The 20,129-nt window shown below is 49.6% G+C and overlaps 1 protein-coding gene across 1 annotated transcript in view; it reads right to left on the bottom strand.

Annotated features, from left to right (window-relative positions):
- scfd1 (sec1 family domain containing 1) overlaps positions 1-20,129 on the bottom strand; it is a 255,518-nt gene that overhangs the window by 164,497 nt on the left and 70,892 nt on the right. Inside the window, exons 11-12 of the mRNA XM_070877445.1 lie at positions 8,236-8,375; positions 7,401-7,491 (exon numbers count right to left, since the gene is read on the bottom strand). Coding sequence (XP_070733546.1) covers positions 7,401-7,491; positions 8,236-8,375 — 231 coding nt within the window. The remainder of the gene's footprint in view (positions 1-7,400; positions 7,492-8,235; positions 8,376-20,129) is intronic.

Raw genomic sequence — 20,129 nt, 5'->3', positions numbered from 1 at the left:
TGGCAAAAAAAAAAAATCGAAGAGCAAGTTATTATTTAAATGAAGAAAAATTGCAAAGTGCTGCAGTACAGCGGGACCTGGGGGTCCTGGTGCATGAAACACAAAAAGTTAATATGCAGGTACAGCAAGTGATCAGGAAGGCCAATGGAATCTTGGCCTTTATTGCAAAGGGGATGGAGTCTAAAAGCAGGGAAGTCTTGCTACAGCTATACAGGGTATTGGTGAGGCCACACCTGGAACACTGCGCGCAGTTTTGGTTTCCATATTTAAGAACGGATATACTTGCTTTGGAGGCAGTTCAAAGAAGGTTCACTAGATTGATTCCGGAGATGAGGGGGTTGACTTATGAGGAAATGTTGTGTAGGTTGGGCCTCTACTCATCGGAATTCAGAAGAATGAGAGGTGATCTTATCAAAACGTATAAGATTATGAGGGGGCTTGACAAGGTGGATGCAGAAAGAATGTTTCCACTGATAGGGGAGACTAGAACTAGGGGGCATAATCTTAGAATAAGGGGCCACCCATTTAAAACTGAGATGAGGAAGAATTCCTTCTCTCAGAGGGTTGTAAATCTGTGGAATTGGCTGCCTCAGAGAGCTGTGGAAGCTGGGTCATTGAATAAATTTAAGACCAAGATAGACAGTTTCTTAATCGATAAGGGAATAAGGGATTATGGGGAACGGCAGGGAAGTGAGCCCTAGTCCATGAGCGGATCAGCCATGATCATATTAAATGGCGGAGCAGGCTCGAGGGGCCATATGGCCTACTCTTGTTCCTATTTCTTATGTCCTTATCTGCTCTGGTTCATTTCCCGTTACTAGATCCAGCAGTGATTCCTCTCTTTTTGAGCTTCCTACATACAGGCTAAGAAAGAGTCCTGCACATACTAAAAATGTCATTCCCTTTTCCCCTTTACCAACTCTTTCTGCCAGTTTATTTTGGAGCAGTTGAAATCTCCCATGATTATTATTCGATGTCTTTTACTCATTTCATAGATCGTCTTACATATTTCTTCCTCCACTTCCCTGGCACTATTAGGTGGCTTGTAGAATACCCCTCATCATCATAGGCAGACCCTCGAAATCGAGGAAGACTTGCTTCCCACTCTAAAAATGAGTTCTTAGGTGACTGTACAGTCCAATATGGGAATTACAGTCTCTGTCACAGGTGGGACAGACAGTCGTTGAAGGAAAGAGTGGGTGGGACTGGTTTGTCGCACGCTCCTTCCGCTGCCTGTGCTTGGTTTCTGCATACTCGCGGCAATGAGACTCGAGGTGCTCAGCGCCCTCCTGGATGCACTTCCCCCCACTTAGGACGGTTTTTGGCCAGGGACTCCCAGGTGTCAGTGGAGATGTTGCATTTTATCAAGGAGGCTTTGTAGTGCAGAGTAGAGCGCTTGCTTTGGGAGTCTTTTGTTAGGCATGCGAACAATGTGGCCCACCCAGCGGAGTTGGTAGAGTGTGGTCAGTGCTTCGATGCTGGGGATGTTGGCCTGGTCGAGGATACTAACATTGGTGCGTCTGTTCTCCCAGGAGATTTGCGGAGACATCGTTGGTGGTATTTCTCCAGCGACATGAGGTGTCTACAGTATATGGTCCACGTCTCTGAGCCATACAGGAGGGCGGGTATGATTACAGCCATGTAGACCATCAGCTTGGTGGCAGATTTGAGGGGCCGGTGTTCTAACACACTCTTCCTCAGGCAGCCGAAGGTTGCATTGTAGGCCGTGTTGAATCTAGTCGTCGATGTCTACCCTGGTTGATAATAGGCGCCCGAGGTATGGAAAGTGGTCCACGTTGTCCAGGGTCACGCTGTGGATCTTGATGACTGGGGGGTAGTGCTGTGTGGCGGGGTCAGGCTGGTGGAGGACCTTTGTCTTACAGATGTTTAGTGTAAGGCCCATGCTTTCGTACACCTCAGTGAAGATGTTGACTATGACTTGGAGTTCAGTCTCGAAATGTGTGCAGACACAAGCGTTGTCCACGTACTGTAGTTCGACAACAGAGGTTGGGACGGTCTTGGATCTGCTCTGGAGACGACGGAGGTTGAACAGGTTCCCACTGATTCTGTAGTTTAGTTCCACTCCAGCGGGGAGCTTGTTGTGTGTGAGTTGGAGCATCGCAGCAAGGAAGATTGAGAAGAGGGTTGGCGCGATAACGCAGCTTTGCTTGACCCCGGTCCGGACGTGGATTGGGTCTATAATGGATCCGTTGGTCAGGATCACGGCTTGCATGTTGTCGTGAAGCATGTGGAGAATGGTGGCAAACTTTTGGGGGCAGCCGAAACAGAGGCGGACGCTCCATAGTCCCTCGCGGTTGACAGTGTGAAAGGCCTTCGTAAGGTCAAAGAAGGCCACGTACAGGGGTTGGTGCTGTTCTCTGCATTTTTCTTGCAGCTGTCGTACTATAAAAATCATGTCCGTTGTACCCCATAGAGGACAAAATCCGCACTGTGACTCCGAGAGGAGTTCCTCAGCCACAGGGAGAAGATGGTTGAGGAGGATTCTAGCGCCGACTTTCCCAGTGGCTGATAGCAGGGAGATTCCTCTGTAGTTGCCGCAGTCAGACTTGTCCCTTTTTCAAAGATGGTCACGATTACTGCATCTCTGAGATCTCCCAGCATGCTCTCCTCCTTCCAGGTGAGAGAAAAGAGGTCATGCATTCGTGTCAATAGTGCCTCTCTGCCATACTGTAGTGCCTCAGTGGAGATTCCATCCGCTCCTGTTGCCTTATTGTTCTTAAGGTGGCGGATGGCCTTTTCTACCTCGTGCAGGGCTGGGGTTTTGCTGAGAAGGTGGTGGGTAGCATGCTGCGGGATGGAGTCGAGGTCAGTCGAGTCAAAGGCAGAGTCTCGGTTAAGAAGATCTATTAGTGTGACCAATCCCTTCTTATCCTTTATCTCCATCTATGTGCATTTTATTTCTATCTTAATGTTAGTTTATGTCCCTTTTTTCTACCGCTATTGTTATCTCTAATTTATACAGTTATCCCACTCACTCTTCTTCCTTCCTTATCCTTTTATTATGTTATAACCTGTAATACAGGTATTTACCTGCTAGTCCTATACTTTATGTAGACATCGTGGGCCGCCCCGACCTGTGTGAGGACACCATCGCAGGTCGGGGCTATAAATAGAGCTGGAGCGCCGGGCACTGGAACGTCATGGGCGAAGGTGCGGCGAATGAGGGTATGGAGCCCAGAAGAGCCGAGAGCCCAGGGGCAGCACGGGCTTGCCCACACTGCGATGTGTGCGTGTACTAAGTCCGTGCAGCAGAGCAGGTCTCCAGTCATCCTGGTTCAAACCTTGCCACTGGATAAAGGCCTAGCTCTGTCGAACTCGTGTGGTGGCTGATGTGCAACGGTCACCACATGTTTAAAAAAAAATCCACACAGGCATCTTCCACCCCCTCAATTGAAGTTCAGGACTGGAACATCGAGTCCTTCATTGAAACATCTGTGAACTCTTGTGGAAGCAAGTCATCCTCGTTCGAGGGACCACCTATGATGATGAGTCATGCTTCAGTTATCCCTACTACATCTGGTTCTTCGCTACAATTACTGTCTCCAGTTCCCCTGTTTTGTTTTGGATGCTGTGCACATTGCTGTACAGGTGATTTAATTTGTTTTTATTAATCGCTCCGCACACTTTATTTTTAACAGTCATTTTATACTTGTGTTCTATAACTGTATCTGTTCCCTTCTTCCTTACCTTGGGGGTAGGCTTGTTTATACTTAGGGAGATGTCTAAAGTAGACAGGATAACAATGAATTCAGATACAAGAAAATAAGGTGATTGGAGATAGAAATTTAAGTCACCTAGGATGAGGTATTGCTTGGTTCAGAGGCTGGGGTATGAAAGAAGGGAAGATATCTTGAGGAGAAATGCAAAGTGAGGCTTGACAGGTTGAGGTAAAATGTCTTCACTCAGAGGGTTGTGAATCGTTGGAATTCTCTACCCCAGAGGACGGTGGATGCTCAGTTTTTGAGTATATTCAAGGCTGAGATCGATAGATTTTTGGACTCTAAGGATTTTAAGGGATATGGGGATTGGGCAGGAAAGTGGAGTTGAGGTCGAAGATCAGCCATGATGTTATTGAATGCTGGAGCAGACACGAGTGGCAGGACCGGAACCAATGTCCTAGGGGGAGTGTTTGCTAGTGCTGTTGGGGAGGATTTAAACTGATATGGCAGGGGGATGGGAACCAATGCAGGGAGACAGAGGGAAACAAAAAGGAGGCAAAAGCAAAAGACAGAAAGGAGATGAGGAAAAGTGGAGGGCAGAGAAACCCAAGGCAAAGAACAAAAAGGGCCACTGTACAGCAAAATTCTAAAAGGACAAAGGGTGTTAAAAAAACAAGCCTGAAGGCTTTGTGTCTTAATGCAAGGAGTATCCGCAATAAGGTGGATGAATTAACTGTGCAAATAGATGTTAACAAATATGATGTGATTGGGATTACGGAGACGTGGATCCAGGATGATCAGGGCTGGGAACTCAACATCCACGGGTATTCAACATTCAGGAAAGATAGAATAAAAGGAAAAGGAGGTGGGGTAGCATTGCTGGTTAAGGAGCAAATTAAGGCAATAGTTCGGAAGGACATTAGCTTGGATGATGTGGAATCTATATGGGTAGAGCTGCAGAATACCAAAGGGCAAAAAACGTTAGTGGGAGTTGTGTACAGACCTCCAAACAGTAGTAGTGATGTTGGGGAGGGCATCAAACAGGAAATTAGGGGTGCGTGCAATAAAGGTGCAGCAGTTATAATGGGTGACTTTAATATGCACATAGATTGGGTTAACCAAACTGGAAGCAATACGGTGGAGGAGGATTTCCTGGAGTGCATAAGGGATGGTTTTTTAGACCAATATGTCGAGAAACCAACTAGGGGGGAGGCCATCTTAGACTGGGTGTTGTGTAATGAGAGAGGATTAATTAGCAATCTCGTTGTGCGAGGCCCCTTGGGGAAGAGTGACCATAATATGGTGGAATTCTGCATTAGGATGGAGAATGAAACAGTTAATTCAGAGACCATGGTCCAGAACTTAAAGAAGGGTAACTTTGAAGGTATGAGGCGTGAATTGGCTAGGATAGATTGGCGAATGATACTTAAGGGGTTGACTGTGGATGGGCAATGGCAGACATTTAGAGACCGCATGGATGAACTACAACAATTGTACATTCCTGTCTGGCGTAAAAATAAAAAAGGGAAGGTGGCTCAACCGTGGCTATCAAGGGAAATCAGGGATAGTATTAAAGCCAAGGAAGTGGCATACAAATTGGCCAGAAATAGCAGCGAACCCGGGGACTTGAGACATTTAGAACTCAGCAGAGGAGGACAAAGGGTTTGATTAGGGCAGGGAAAATGGAGTACGAGAAGAAGTTTGCAGGGAACATTAAGACGGATTGCAAAAGTTTCTATAGATATGTAAAGAGAAAAAGGTTAGTAAAGACAAACGTAGGTCCCCTGCAGTCAGAATCAGGGGAAGTCATAACGGGGAACAAAGAAATGGCGGACCAATTGAACAAGTACTTTGGTTCGGTATTCACTAAGGAGGACACAAACAACCTTTCGGATATAAAAGGGGTCGGAGGGTCTAGTAAGGAGGATGAACTGAGGGAAATCCTTATTAGTCGGGAAATTGATGGGATTGAAGGCCGATAAATCCCCAGGGCCTGATGGACTGCATCCCAGAGTACTTAAGGAGGTGGCCTTGGAAATATTGGATGCATTGACAGTCATTTTCCAACATTCCATTGACTCTGGATCAGTTCCTATGGAGTGGAGGGTAGCCAATGTAACCCCACTTTTTAAAAAAGGAGGGAGAGAGAAAACAGGGAATTATAGACCGGTCAGCCTGACATCGGTAGTGGGTAAAATGATGGAATCAATTATTAAGGATGTCATAGCAGTGCATTTGGAAAGAGGTGATATGATAGGTCCAAGTCAGCATGGATTTGTGAAAGGGAAATCATGCTTGACAAATCTTCTGGAATTTTTTGAGGATGTTTCCAGTAGAGTGGACAAGGTAGAACCAGTTGATGTGGTATATTTGGACTTTCAGAAGGCTTTCGACTAAGTCCCACACAAGAGACTAATGTGCAAAGTTAAAGCACATGGGATTGGGGGTAGTGTGCTGACGTGGATTGAGAACTGGTTGTCAGACAGGAAGCAAAGAGTAGGAGTGAATGGGGACTTTTCAGAATGTCAGGCAGTGACTAGTGGGGTACCGCAAGGTTCTGTGCTGGGGCCCCAGCTGTTTACATTGTACATTAATGATTTAGACGAGGGGATTAAATGTAGTATCTCCAAATTTGCGGATGACACTAAGTTGGGTGGCAGTCTGAGCTGCGAGGAGGATGCTATGAGGCTGCAGAGCGACTTGGATAGGTTAGGTGAGTGGGCAAATGCATGGCAGATGAAGTATAATGTGGATAAATGTGAGGTTATCCACTTTGGTGGTAAAAACAGAGAGGCAGACTATTATCTGAATGGTGACAGATTAGGAAAAGGGGAGGTGCAAAGAGACCTGGGTGTCATGGTACATCACTCATTGAAGATTGGCATGCAGGTACAGCAGGCGGTTAAGAAAGCAAATGGCATGTTGGCCTTCATAGCGAGGGGATTTGAGTACAGGGGCAGGGAGGTGTTGCTACAGTTGTACAGGGACTTGGTGAGGCCACACCTGGAGTATTGTGTACAGTTTTGGTCTCCTAACCTGAGGAAGGACATTCTTGCTATTGAGGGAGTGCAGCGAAGGTTCACCAGACTGATTCCCGGGATGGCGGGACTGACCTATCAAGAAAGACTGGTTCAACTGGGCTTGTATTCACTGGAGTTCAGAAGAATGAGAGGGGACCTCATAGAAACGTTTAAAATTCTGACGGGGTTAGACAGGTTAGATGCAGGAAGAATGTTCCCAATGTTGGGGAAGTCCAGAACCAGGGGACACAATCTAAGGATAAGGGGTAAGCCATTTAGGACCGAGATGAGGAGGAATTTCTTCACCCAGAGAGTGGTGAACCTGTGGAATTCTCTACCACAGAAAGTTGTTGAGGCCAATTCACTAAATATATTCAAAAAGGAGTTGGATGAAGTCCTTACTACTAGGGGAATCAAGGGGTACGGTGAGAAAGCAGGAATGGGGTACTGAAGTTGCATGTTCAGCCATGAACTCATTGAATGGCGGTGCAGGCTAGAAGGGCCGAATGGCCTACTCCTGCACCTATTTTCTATGTTTCTATGGCCTACTCCTGCTCTATTTCTTATATTCTTATGTTATGTCGGTAGACAGGATTTTAAAGGAGAGATATGGGGGGTGAAACAGAGTGAAGCACTCAAAGGAGACAGCGCCAGAGGAGTAAAGGGAAAGAAATCTTGCTGCTAAGGACTACCCCCTTACCATGATGCTCTTCAAATGTTTGACCTCATCTTCTTGGGTCCTGTAAGAATCCAGTTCTTGTTGCACTGATTCAGCTACCTCTGGAAAAGGACTGCATAAAGAGATTAGGGATTCATAACATAACCATAGTCAAGAATAAATGATAGATATGCAAGTTCACACTTCAAGTAAAAAGTGTGTTGATCAGCTAATAACTTCACATCTCCCCATAATAGAGCTCACTATCTCAGGCTCGCCATAGAGGGAAGTGTCAGATGCTTCCCCACAAGGAGGCCAAACAACCAGGAACATCCCCAAAGCTATCAATGTCCAGGATTATCCTCAGTGACAAAGCACAGGACTGTACCAAAGTGCTTCTAGACACTACTCCCCTGGCTACAACTATGAAATACCAGATATCTACCTCCAATTGATGCAACTTGCATACCATCTCAGTGTGTACTGTCAGCTTTAAAACTGGTAACAGATAAAAACAGAGTACACAGGTAGGAATATATATAAGCCACTTATTTATAGTTTTTATAGAATAATGGAGAGAGTTGTGGCATTCAATCCCCAAAGCACCAGTATACCTCTCAGAATACATAAAAAATGAAATTTGACTTATTCAATAACTGTATGCTCTATATAACATCCCGACTGTTAGAAAAATAGAAAACCCTCTAACTCACCATCAGCAATGCTATAGATCTCCTAGCAAGTATGTATGTATATATACACACACATCACACATTCATACTGTACATGAATTGTCACACATTATGCATTATGTAAATATTTCTGGCAGTATTTCCTCATGAAAGCATTAATAAAATAAAATACCAAAATACATTACCTGCCTTTGTGTCTTTGCCAAAAATGATCAGCAGCTGTTAAGTCGTAGGTTTTTTTATTTTTTTTCTTTGGTCTAGCCCCTGCAGGAGAATTTTCTAGTCCTGGCGTTTCTTCCAGGTTCACTCTATTCAAATGGAAATCCTGCAGGAAAATACATGCGTTAGATGCTATGTAGATTGTTGGACACGTGAAAGTTAAAAGTTTAACAGTCAAGCTACTTTGTATCTTAAAGCAACAGGTTTTCCTGGAAGTGTTGTAAAAGGACTGCATTGTCAGGCTTTCCAAGATATAAACAGGATGACACGGAAGTGTCTGAATAGAAGGCATTGCTTATTTTCTGAAATGTAAAGTGCTTGTGTAAAGGAATAATTGTTAGTGATGACATCACCCATGAATAGATAATGTTTCGTTTTAGGGTAATAAACATGGAAAGTAGGGATCCATTGGTTACAGATAACAATTGGTCAAAGATACTAGAAAATGTTGTCAGGAAGTCTTATTTAAGGTAATTTTTGAGGTAAACAATTGCAAACTGTTTACATCGGTAATCTGTTTTCAGAGGATTTGGGAAACAGACATGTCATTGGCATTTTCCTTTGTTGTAGTCAAAATATGGTGTATAAAGGATCATGGTTTTCAACAGTTTGTCAGTGTACTTGAAAGATACAGAAACCGGTAAAGTCACTCTCTGTATGCAGTTAAGACTGATCACCTTTACTATCAACAAAGTCTGTTCCGTATACTCCATTACGAAGTCTCATGCTTACTCGAAACATGTTATTGTGAACCAGAGGAGAAACGAGGTTGCTTAACACTGATGATAGTTATCATTTTTTATATTTGTATAATGAGCTGGCAACACTGACATTTCATCCAAACACTTATCAGCAGAATTAACAAATAATCCTTTTAAGCAATCAAGATGATGCACTACAATTTAGCTGCTGAAGAGTTTGGAGAAGTCAAGTTCTTAATTTGATATATTTTTAAGTAAGTAAAACTTAAGTTAAGTACTTGGTACTCAATTTTCCCCAATACCATCAAAAAAACATGTTTCGTGCCTCCGAGAACCACCATTTCAGGTCGTCTTCTCCTTCAGCTGCTCTGGTGAAATCAGTTACAGACATGGGGCTCAATTTTCCCCAAGCCCAATTTCTGGCATATTGCCAGAGTTACGCCCGTTTTTCTAGGCCAGAAATGTACCAGAAATAATTTGCCAAAGTTTCCCCGATGTATAATTCGAATTTGGCACCGCGCAGCATGTCCAGTCGCCTCGGGGAGTGGAGCCTGCTGTCTGCCCCAAAAAACGATGCCGCACCTTCTGCGCATGCGCGGGGAAAAATGAGTTACATTTTTGACATTGTTCCAATGGACGCGCATGCTCAGTACAGCTCGGATTTGGCAATCGCCCATTTTTAAAGAGCCAGTTGTGTATGTTACAAGTGCTGTGTGAGAGTATTGGAAAAATTGCAGCTGGAGCTATACAAGATGCAACGCAGTGCAAGGACCAAGAATTTCTTATAGAAAGAAGTGGAGGCACTAGTTATTGTGATTGAGAACACATGGCAGGAGCTGGACACCAGCAGAGGTCACATAAAAGTTCCACCAAAAGAAAAGTTGGAGAAGATTGCTGCGCAATGGTGAACACCACGAGATCTGGAGGCCAGTGTAAAAAGAAATGGCAGGACCTTGGTCAAGTAGTTCGTGTAAGTAATATTTTCATTTATCCAATGCAATTGTAAATGTGACCAGCTGTATATGTCTCACCTAGCAGAAAATTGCATTTTCATCTCTGCAGAGGAAAGTGGCACACAACAAAAGGGAAAGAACTCGAACAGGAGGAGGCCCGACAAATCTGCACCCACTGACACCCTTGGAAGAGAGGGTCGCTGCTTTGGTGGGTCCTGCCTGGAAAAAAGCAATCAGTACTGCACAAACTGGGCCCACACTCGAGGGAGAGGGTAAGTCCTGCAAATTCATCGTGGCCCTTCAAATCAACCTGCTGCCTGGCCTGCGATGTGTGAGCCTACTCCTGCCACCCATCGTGCCGCCTCCTCTGCTGCTGACCATTTGACTGTTCTGTTATATTTTGCAGAACTTGAGGCCAACCCTGACGATGCAGAAGATTATTCAGACACAGACGAGCCAGAAGAGAACATCTTCCAATCCATCCATGGGGGCGAGGGGGAGGGGATGGAGCTGGATGAAGCTCCCACTGTTGTACTGACTTTGGAGGAGGTACCGCTCATGGAGATGACAGCCCCTTTGAGTGTTGGCCGGACATTCCATGGTTGCACACCTTCCGAGGTCGGGGTCCCAGTGGTGGGGTGCAGCAAGGCTCACCCAGGGCCCCACCTTCCGAGGTTGCGGGTTCCAGTGGTGTGGTGCATGGGGAGGAGGGGAGGGAGAGCTCGACCACACTCTCCTGAGATGCAGGATCTAACAGATGTGATTCAGATGATGTCATTGAGTGTGGTGAGCACTGACATTACGCAATCACTCCTGGACACCATCAGTGGGGCGAGTGATGAGGTAGCGGGACTGTCAGGAGAAGTAACAACACTCACGAGAAATGTGAACGATAGCCGGGACTGCTGTTGTGTTGTTGTTATTATTATTGATACTTTTGTAACTGTTCTCAAATTAAAAGTTTTTCGAAAGTTATGCAAATTTACAAGTTTATAAGTGATCTTAAAGTTTTTAAGCGATCTTAAAGAATGATCTTAAAGTTTGATGAAAGAATAATTTTATTAGTTAAGTTACTGTAAACTTTTGAATCATATATATTTTACATTAAAACTGAAGCATGTTCCATTAACACAACACAACATTACATAACTGCTCCCAACAGTAAACATGTCCATGTGGAATAGTTGCCGCTGACTTAAATTTAACCTTCAAAACGGCAGGAAAGTTTGCAGCACAGGTTCGCAGTTGTATCTCTCCAGGTCTGTATAGATGGACCACATTCAAGTCTTGTGACCCCTCTCTCTCTCGCTCTCTCTCTCCCCCTCCCCGGGCTCCAAGCCTTCCGATCGGCACCTCTCTCTCTCTCCCCTCTTCCTCCCCAGCCTTTACTAATTGTTTGTGACTTCTCTCTCCCCCTCCCCAGGCTCCAAGCCTTCCGATCACCACCTCTCGCTCTCTCCTCCCCCATCCCCGCGGCTTGTTTTGTAGCCAAACCTCGACCCGCTGTCTCCGGGCGTGAGGCCGATTCTGCCGGCCAAACCTACAACTCTCCAGAACTTCAAGACGTTCCACTGGTAGCATGCGAGTGAGTACAAAAATGAGAAAACTTGTGAAATCCAACAAATTTACACTTCTATGTCGACAGGTTTGAAAAAAAGTTGAACTTTATTATTGATTTTGACAGTGTTCTTGACTCCCTCCAAAATCTTTGATTTAAAAAAAAATGGAGACTTTCAGCACAGATTTGTGAATGAAAAATAATAAATGAGGGGTAAGATTGCTCTCGACATCTTTCGCATATGGGTTTCAATCCAGCTCAGACCGACTGTACCAAAAGTGATTTATTCTGATAAAGACTCTCAAGTGAAATCAGCTTAGACGCTGCTTAAATAAGTTCCCAGGCAGTAAACAACCATAGCACGAATTGGTAAAATGTGGCTTTGCATCTACAGTATGCCATGCCACCAAAGGGTAGCTAATTATTTCCGTGCATCTTGTAGCAGCCATCTCACGAACACGGAGAACAGATCACCGAAATGCTCTGAGCCACAATCAGCATACGGTCCAAGGAGACCTAAATAACGACAGACAAATAGCAGAGATAGCTGCAGGACAATACTCCCTTCACTGTTGAAGTCAATGGGAATCTGGGGAAAATTCTCCACTGGCTGGAGTCATACCTTGCACATAGGAAGATGGTTATGGTTATTGGAGGTCAATCATCACAGCCCCAGGACATCGCTGCAGGAGTTCCTCAGGGCAGTGTCCTAGGCCCAAGCATCTTCAGCCACTTCATTAATGACCTTCTTTACATCATAAGGTCAGAAGTGGGGATGTTAGCTGGTGATTGCACAGTGTTCAGTTCCATTCGCAACTCCTCAGATAATGAAGTAGTCCATGCAGCAAGACACTGGATGACATTCAGGCTTGGGCTGATAAGTGGCAAGTAACATTCGCGCCACATAAGTTTCAGGCAATGACCATCTCCAATAAGCGAGAGGCTAACCACCTCCCTTTGATATTTAAGGGCATTACCATCGTCGAAACCCCCACCATCAACATCCTGGGGGTCACTATTGACCAGAAACTTAACTGGACTAGCCACATTAATACTGTGGCTATAAGAGCAAGTCAGAGGCTGGGTATTTTGCAGCGAGTGTCTCAGCTCCTGACTTCCCACCACTTACAAGGCACAAGTAAGGAGTGTGATGGAATACTCTCCACTTGCCTGGATGAGTGCAGCTCCAACAACACTCAAGATGTTCATCCAGACAAAGCAGCCCGCTTGATTGGCACATCATCCACCATCTTCAACATTCATTCCCTCCAGCACTGGTGCACTGTGGCTGCAGTGTGTACCATCTACAAGATGCACTGCAGCAACTCGCCAAGGCTTCTTCGGCAGAATCTCCCTAAACCCGCGACTTAGGTGGTCAAGGGCATCAGGTGCATGGGAGCACCGTCACCTGCAATTTCCCCTCCAAGTTCATTATCATCATAGGCAGTCCCTTGGAATCGAGGAAGACTTACTTCCACTCTTAACATGAGTTCTTAGGTGGCTGTACAGTCCAATACGAGAACCACAGTCCCCGTCACAGGTGGGGCAGATAGTCGTTAAGGGAAGGGGTGGGTGGGACTGGTTTGCCGCACGCTCTTTCCGCTGCCTGCACTTGATTTCTGCACGCTCTCGGCGACGAGACTCAAGGTGCTCAGCGTCCTCCCAGATGCGCTTCCTCCACTTAGGGCAGTCTTTGGCTCGGGTCTCCCAGGTGTCAGTGGGGATGTTGCACTTTATCAGAGAGGCTTTCAGGATGTCCTTGTAACGTTTCCGCTGCTCACCTTTGGCTTGTTTGCCATGAAGGAGTTCTGAGTAGAGCGCTTGATTTGGGAGTCTCGTGTCTGGCATGCGAACTATGTGGCCTGCGCAGCGGAGCTGATCAAGTGTGGTCAGTGCCTCGATGCTGGGGATGTTGGCTGGTCGAGGACGCTAATATTGGTGAATCTGTCCTCCCAGGGGATTTGTAGGATCTTGCAGAGACATCGTTGGTGATATTTCTCCAACGACTTGGTGTCTATTGTACATGGCCCATGTTTCTGAGCCATACAGGAGGGAGGGTATTACTACAGCCTTGTAGACCATGAACTTGGTGGCAGTTTTGAGGGCCTGGTCTTCAAACACTCTTTTCCTCAGGTGGCCGAAGGCTGCACTGGCGCACTGGAGGCAGTGTTGGATCTCGTCGTCAATGCCTGCTCTTGTTGATAGGAGGCTCCCGAGATATGGGAAGTGGTCCATGTTGTCCAGGGCGGCGCCGTGGATCTTGATGACTGGGGGGACAGTGCTGTGCGATAAGGACAGGTTGGTGGAGGACCTTTGTCTTGCTGATGTTTAATGTAAGGCCCAGGCTTTCGTACGCCTCAGTAAATGCGTCAACTATGTCCTGGAGTTCAGCCTCTGTATGTGCGTGTACTGTAGCTCGACGACAGAGGTTGGGGTGGTCTTGGACCTGGGCGTAGGTTGAACAGCTTCCCACTGGTTCAGTAGTTTAGTTCCACTCCAGCGGGGAGCTGGAGTAGAACTAAACTATAGAACATCTAAGTTACACACCATCCAGATTTAGAAATATAATCGCTGTTCCTTCATCAAGGTCAAGGTCCTGGAACTCCCTCCATAACAGCATTGTGGGAGTACCTTCAACACACGAACTTCAGCAGTTGAAGGCAGCGGCTCACCACCACCTTCTCAAGGGCAATTAGGGATGGGCAATAAATGCTGGCCTTACCAGTGACGACCACATCCCGGAACACATTTTTAAAAACCTGTACCTGAACTATATGTCTTAGTCTTAAGACTCAGGACAGCGTTCCTTGCAGCACCACTGCAAATTTTCCTCTTCCGACATCAGCTATTTTCGCTGCTTCTTTGTGAGAGATTGTTTGTAAGTGCTGAATTTGGGGCAGGTTAGGTGGCCTCACATCGAAATGGAATAAAGTTAAGACCTCACCATCACATTTCATTTAGTCAGCAGAGAGGAGTTTCATGCCATCAGTCTAGGATGGATTTGAACTTCAGCTGCAGAGCTACTGTTCTAATGTATTAGAAACACAGAAGCTTACAGCACAGAAGGAGGCCATTTCGGCCCATTGTGTCCGCGCCGGACAACAAAGAGTCACAAGGTCCTGAAGGTTACATATAAGCCTATGAACAATGAACAATGGCAGACAGGTAAAGAGCATCCGGCCCAACCAGTCCGCCCCACACAACTGCGATACCCCATGTATCGCAACATTTTACACTCCATCCCACCCGGAGCTATGCGATCTCCTGGGAGAGGCAAAAAAAAGATAAAAACTTAGGCAATTGGGGGAAAAAAAATCTGCGAAAATTCCTCTCCGACCCATCTAGATGATAGAAACTAGTCCAGGAGAGCACTCTGGCCATATTAGATTACATGATGTACTTACCATCGTATCTGCACCAACCAACAAGAGGTTAACCAGTCTAATCCCACTTACCAGCTCTAGGTCAGTAACCCTGCAGGTTACGGCACTTCAAGTGCAGATCCAAGCACCTTTTAAATGTGGTGAAGGTTTCTGCCTCCACCACCCTTCCAGGCAATGAGTTCCAGACACCCCACAACCCTCTGCGTGAAGAAGCTTCCCCTCAAAACCTTCCACCAACCACCTTAAACCTATGCCTTCTTGTAGTTGACCCCTCCACCAAGGGAAATAGGCCCTTGCTATCCACTATATCCAGGTCCCTCAAAATGTTATACATCTCAATGAGGTCTCCCCTCAGCCTCCTCTGTTCCAAGAACAAGCCCAGCCTATCCAATCTGTCCTCATAGCTAAGATTCTCCATTCCAGGCAGCATTCTCATAAATCTCCTCTGCACCCTCTCCATTGCAATCACATCCTTCCTATAATATGGCGACCAGAACTGCATGCAGTATTCAAGCTGTGACCTAACCAGAGTATTATACAATTTAAGCATAACCTCCCTGCTCTTGTATTCTATGCCTCGGCCAATAAAGGCATGCATTCCGTATGCCTTCTTAACCACCTGGCCTGCTACTTTCAGGGATCTGTGGACCAATGGTGGAGCTTTGGAGGCGTGGCCTATTCACTTGGAGCCTGGAGCAGTGAGAGAAGGAGCTACCTGCTGTTGCTCCTGCCTGGAAGGCCTTTGTGAGCCCTGTGAAACAGCCCAGGAAGAGGAGGAAGGGGCTTACTACAATTCCAATTCATCCAGAGGGAGAGGAGGAGAGCAGAAAATTCAACAACTTCATTACTTCTACAAAGAGTTGGAGAGAGGGGGAAAAGAACAACAATCCAGTGTGGAAGGAGGGAAAGACTTCATCATCAAAAGGTGGGTGTATTGGTGCATTCCCCGAAAGACTTTGTTGTATCGGTGGGGGGAGGAAAGAAGACCATTCCGAGGGCCGGAACATCACGGGGGGTGTGTGTGTGTGGAAGTGTGTGTGGGGGTCTTGCTTACAGCTAGGCCCCACACACCACTGAAGCACCCCTCCCCTATTGCCTAGCCTGGGATAGCTGGAGCCACCTGGCTGAAGAATCATTAATCACCCTATTTAACATCGTTGGGAGTGTGTGCCTGGGTGGCACCAGCTACCCCAGGTGAAGACATCTTCTCCCCCCACCCGAAGACCATCTACAAAGACTGTGTTTTTTTGCCATCTGGGGAGTGCACCCCAAGAAACACCCACCCATCGCTGTGAGGGGAGACCTGCCCTCGCAGCTTCCCTCTTTCCCACCCCCCCCCTCCTTCTCTGTCAATCTCTGTCTCTCCCCTCTCTCTGAGCCCTTTCCTCCTAATTGAAAAAAACAATTAAGACAACTGAGCAGAGGGAGCAAGGCCCCTCCCCAATTGTCAACTAGGGGAGAGGTGTGCCTCATTGAGAGCTCCTCTGCTCATACACTTAAACGAGGCCAATTTAAGAACATTAAGGCCTGTGACTTTGGGGTGGGTGTAGCCCTTAAAGGGACCCCGTGATGGCGACCCCATTCACGCCGGTGGCAGGGCCAGCTAAGACGTACGCGCAGGTGGCAACCGCTTCCACGGCGCCTCCTGCGCCACCCGCTGCCCTGCCACCATTCAGACTTATAACAAAAAAACACGGGGTCAAGAGCTACACTCACCCCACAATGAGCATCGAGGAGTGCGTGCGGGTGATGGCTGAGGTAGTCGGCCCCTCGGCCATTGTCGCAGCCTCCAAGATGTCTGGGAAGGCTGTATTCTTCCTGGGGTCGGAGCGGGCGGTGTCCCTGGTCCTTGAAAAGGGGCTCACGGTGGGCGGGACGTTCCTGCCGGTGGACCTTCTCGAGGCCACCGGGCAGAGGGTCATCCTTTCTAACGTCCCGCCCTTTGTTCCCGCTGGGCTCCTCCTCCCTCACCTACACCAACTGGGGGAGGTAAGGTCAGGGATCAACCCCATACCGCTCGGCCTCAGGGAGAACAGCCTGCGCTACGTCTTCTCCTTCCGCCGCCAGCTCTTTGTCCGGCTGGCGCGGGAGGAGACGACGGAGGGCTATTTTAATGTGGTGCACGAGGGGACTGCCTACCGCGTCTTCTGAACGTCGGACGGCGTGCGGTGCCATGCCTGTAGGGAGGTGGGGCATGTTCGTAAGAACTGCCCCGCCTCCAAGGCCGCCAAACCACCGAGGGCGGCCAAGGCTGGCGCTGCCGCCACCCCTCCCCCTAGTAGCGTCCGCGTGCCGGGAGCTGTGGGTGCGCGGGCATCGCCGGGGGTCTGTTTTCACGGCCTCCGGCGGGGGGGGGGGGGGGGGAAGGGAGAGCGTCCGGCCGGAAAGGCGGCGCGGAGGAAGGCGAAACATCTCGAGGCGGGTCCCCTCAGTGCGCCAGACAGCCCGATCACCGCGCTCGGCCCAACCTTGTCACCGGCGAGCGCGGGGTGCCCTGAGCCCGTGCCCTTGACCAATATCACAGAGGGGCTCAGGCAAGATAAGAAAAAGGGGGGCCGGAGCGGGAGGCCTCGGCAGACATGGAGGTCTCCCTGCCTCCGCGCCCCCCCAGGAACAAAAGGAGGTGCCGCTCCAATGAGGCGGAGGGGGAACAACATCCCTCCGCGGAGGAGTCGGTGCCACCGCGTGTCCCGCGTGTCCCGCGTCCCCCACCAGCGCCCCCAAACTGTGCCGTAGGCAAGAGGAATCTGTCCCCGGGGAGGGTGGGGCAGTCGAGGCTGCCCAGCCTCTGCCTCCCGGGGATGGTGTGGAAGATCTGCCTGTCGTGGGGCCAGCGGAGAAATGCGTAGCCGCCGGGTCGAGCGTCCCGGGGACTGAGGCAGGCGGGGCCGAAAAGGCCGACCTGAGCCCGCCCAGCAATTAACCAACTTCCCCCGGGAGTCGCTCGACCCGGAAGAAACTCAAAATGTTAACAATTTTAATGATTCTGTACACGGTGGGTCGGGGGGTGGCGGCGGGGAGGGGGAAGAACAACCACCCTCGCCCCCTACTTTGGAGCTGGGGTACTTGGAGGACCTGGAAAATTTCCTAAACCAGGTCTCTCCGTGTTCCCCGGTTCCTGGGGCGGAGGAGGAACCCCTTCCGCTGTCGCTTCCTGACCCGGCACCGCTTTTAAAAGAGCCCAGTGGGGACTCCTCTGCCGACGATCCTGGGGGTGGGATCGGGGCAGAGCCAGGGCCGGATGGAGCGGCCGGGCCGTTTGCCGTACCTCGTGCGGTCGACAGGCCGGCTGCTGGCGGCGACCTCCCGGAGGGGGACGGGGACTCAATGGGGGACGAGGGAGAAGATCTCGAGTCCATCGCCAGTGAGGCGGTGGATCTCCTCGAGCCCGGCGCCGAGTCCCCCCTCATTCCTGTAAAGGAACTCTGGGACTTTTTGGTCCAGAGCCAGGGTCGCCGCAACCGAGCCCATCTGGCCCTGGAAAGATGGTCCGAGCCGGGGCTGCTCATCGCGTCCGTCCGCGCCGCCGCTAAAACCATGGCCGCGGGTGGGCCCTTATCAAAGGCACAAGGCCTTAAGCTGCGCCGGCTCAAAAAGTTCCTCGCTGGGCTGCTGAAGGAGTGGAGGTCAACAAACGACTCCACTCCCCCCCCCCCCACAATAGGTTAGGTAGAGGTTGCACTATGCTTTTGTCATGAAGATAACCATAGCCAGCCTCAACATCGGAGAGGCACGCCGTAGATTTAACAAATTTTCGCTCCTGCGGGAGGGGAAATATGCGGTGTGCTTCCTGAAAGAAACCTACACCGTTCCGGGAGACGAAGCCACGTGGCTCCTGGAATGGCAAGGAGAGGTCCGCATGAGCCACCTCACCGCTACTTCTTGTGGGGTGGCCATCTTGCTGGCCCCGCATTTTCAGCCAGAGATCTTGGGGGTCGAGGAGCCCGTGCCAGGTCGCTTGCTGCACATCACGTTTCGCCTGGGGGACGTGCCGCTCCATCTCGTGAACGTGTACGCCCCTCAGCCCGGCCCGCGGCAAGCGCGCTTCTTCGAAGAAGTGTCCGCTCTTCTTGGCTCCGTCGACGTCGGCGACTGCATTGTCCTCGGGGGGGATTTTAACTGCACCCTCGAGGCGAGGGACCGCTCCGGTGCCCCGCAGAGCATGACGGCGATGGAGAAGTTGAGGGACCTGATCGGGTCCTTCAACTTGGTGGACGTCTGGCGAAATCTCCATCACGACTCCAGCGCCTTTACTTGGGTGAGGCCTGGAGTAGGATGGTCCAGAGTCGACTGCCTTTACGTGTCTCGGGCGTACGTTTCCTGCGTCCCGGCGGCCTCCATGCGGCCGGTGCCGTGTTCGGACCACCACCTGGTGTAGGCAGAGCTCGCTTCGCTCCGCGCGAGGACGGGGTCCGCGTACTGGCATTTTAACAACCGGCTGCTGGAGGACGTGCGGTTCCAGGACTCGTTCCGTCGTTTCTGGGCCGACTGGAGAAGGAAGCAGGGGGGCTTCCCCTCCTTGAGGCTATGGTGGGACGTGGGCAAGGCTCACGTCCGCGTCTTCTGTCAAGAGTACGCGAGGGAGTCGACCAAGAGGCGGGCGGCCAGGGTCGGACGCCTAGAAAAAGAGGTGCCCGACCTGGAGTCCCGTCTCGGTCAAGTCGTCGAGGACCCGGCCCTGCGGATGGTGTACGAAGCGAAGGCGGCCGCGCTGAAGGACCTGCAGCTCGTCGGGTCCCGAGGCGCGTTTGTGAGGTCGCGGATCTGGATTCTGCTGAATCTGGACCGCGGCTCCCCCTTCTTCTAATCGCTGGACAAAAAAAAGAGTGTCCGTAAGCAGCTCTTGACGCTGCTGGCCGACGACAGCTCTCTCGTCTCGGATCCGGAGGGCGTCAACGACAGGGCCCGTGAATATTACGGGGCTCTGTTCTCTCCGGAGCCGTCCAGCGAGGAAGCGCGTAGAGTTTTGTGGGAGGACCTGCTGAAGGTCGGCCCGGAGGGCACCGAAAATCTGGAAGCTCCGCTAAGCCTGGCGGAGCTGACAGGCGCCCTCGACCGGCTCTCGAGGGGGAAAAGCCCCGGGGCTGGACGGGCTATCCGTGGAGTTCCACAGGGCGTTCTGGGACATCCGGGGGGGGCGACTACGCGCGGGTCCTGGGGGAAAGTCTGGCGACCGGGGAGATGCCCCTCTCTTGGCGCAAGGCAGTCATCGTCCTGCTGCCTAAGAAGGGCGATCTCCGCCTCCTTAATAACTGGCGCCCGGTC

Source organism: Pristiophorus japonicus, chromosome 4 (assembly GCF_044704955.1).
Source record: "Pristiophorus japonicus isolate sPriJap1 chromosome 4, sPriJap1.hap1, whole genome shotgun sequence".
Lineage (NCBI taxonomy): Eukaryota > Metazoa > Chordata > Chondrichthyes > Pristiophoridae > Pristiophorus > Pristiophorus japonicus.
This window is presented reverse-complemented; position numbering and strand designations above follow the sequence as displayed.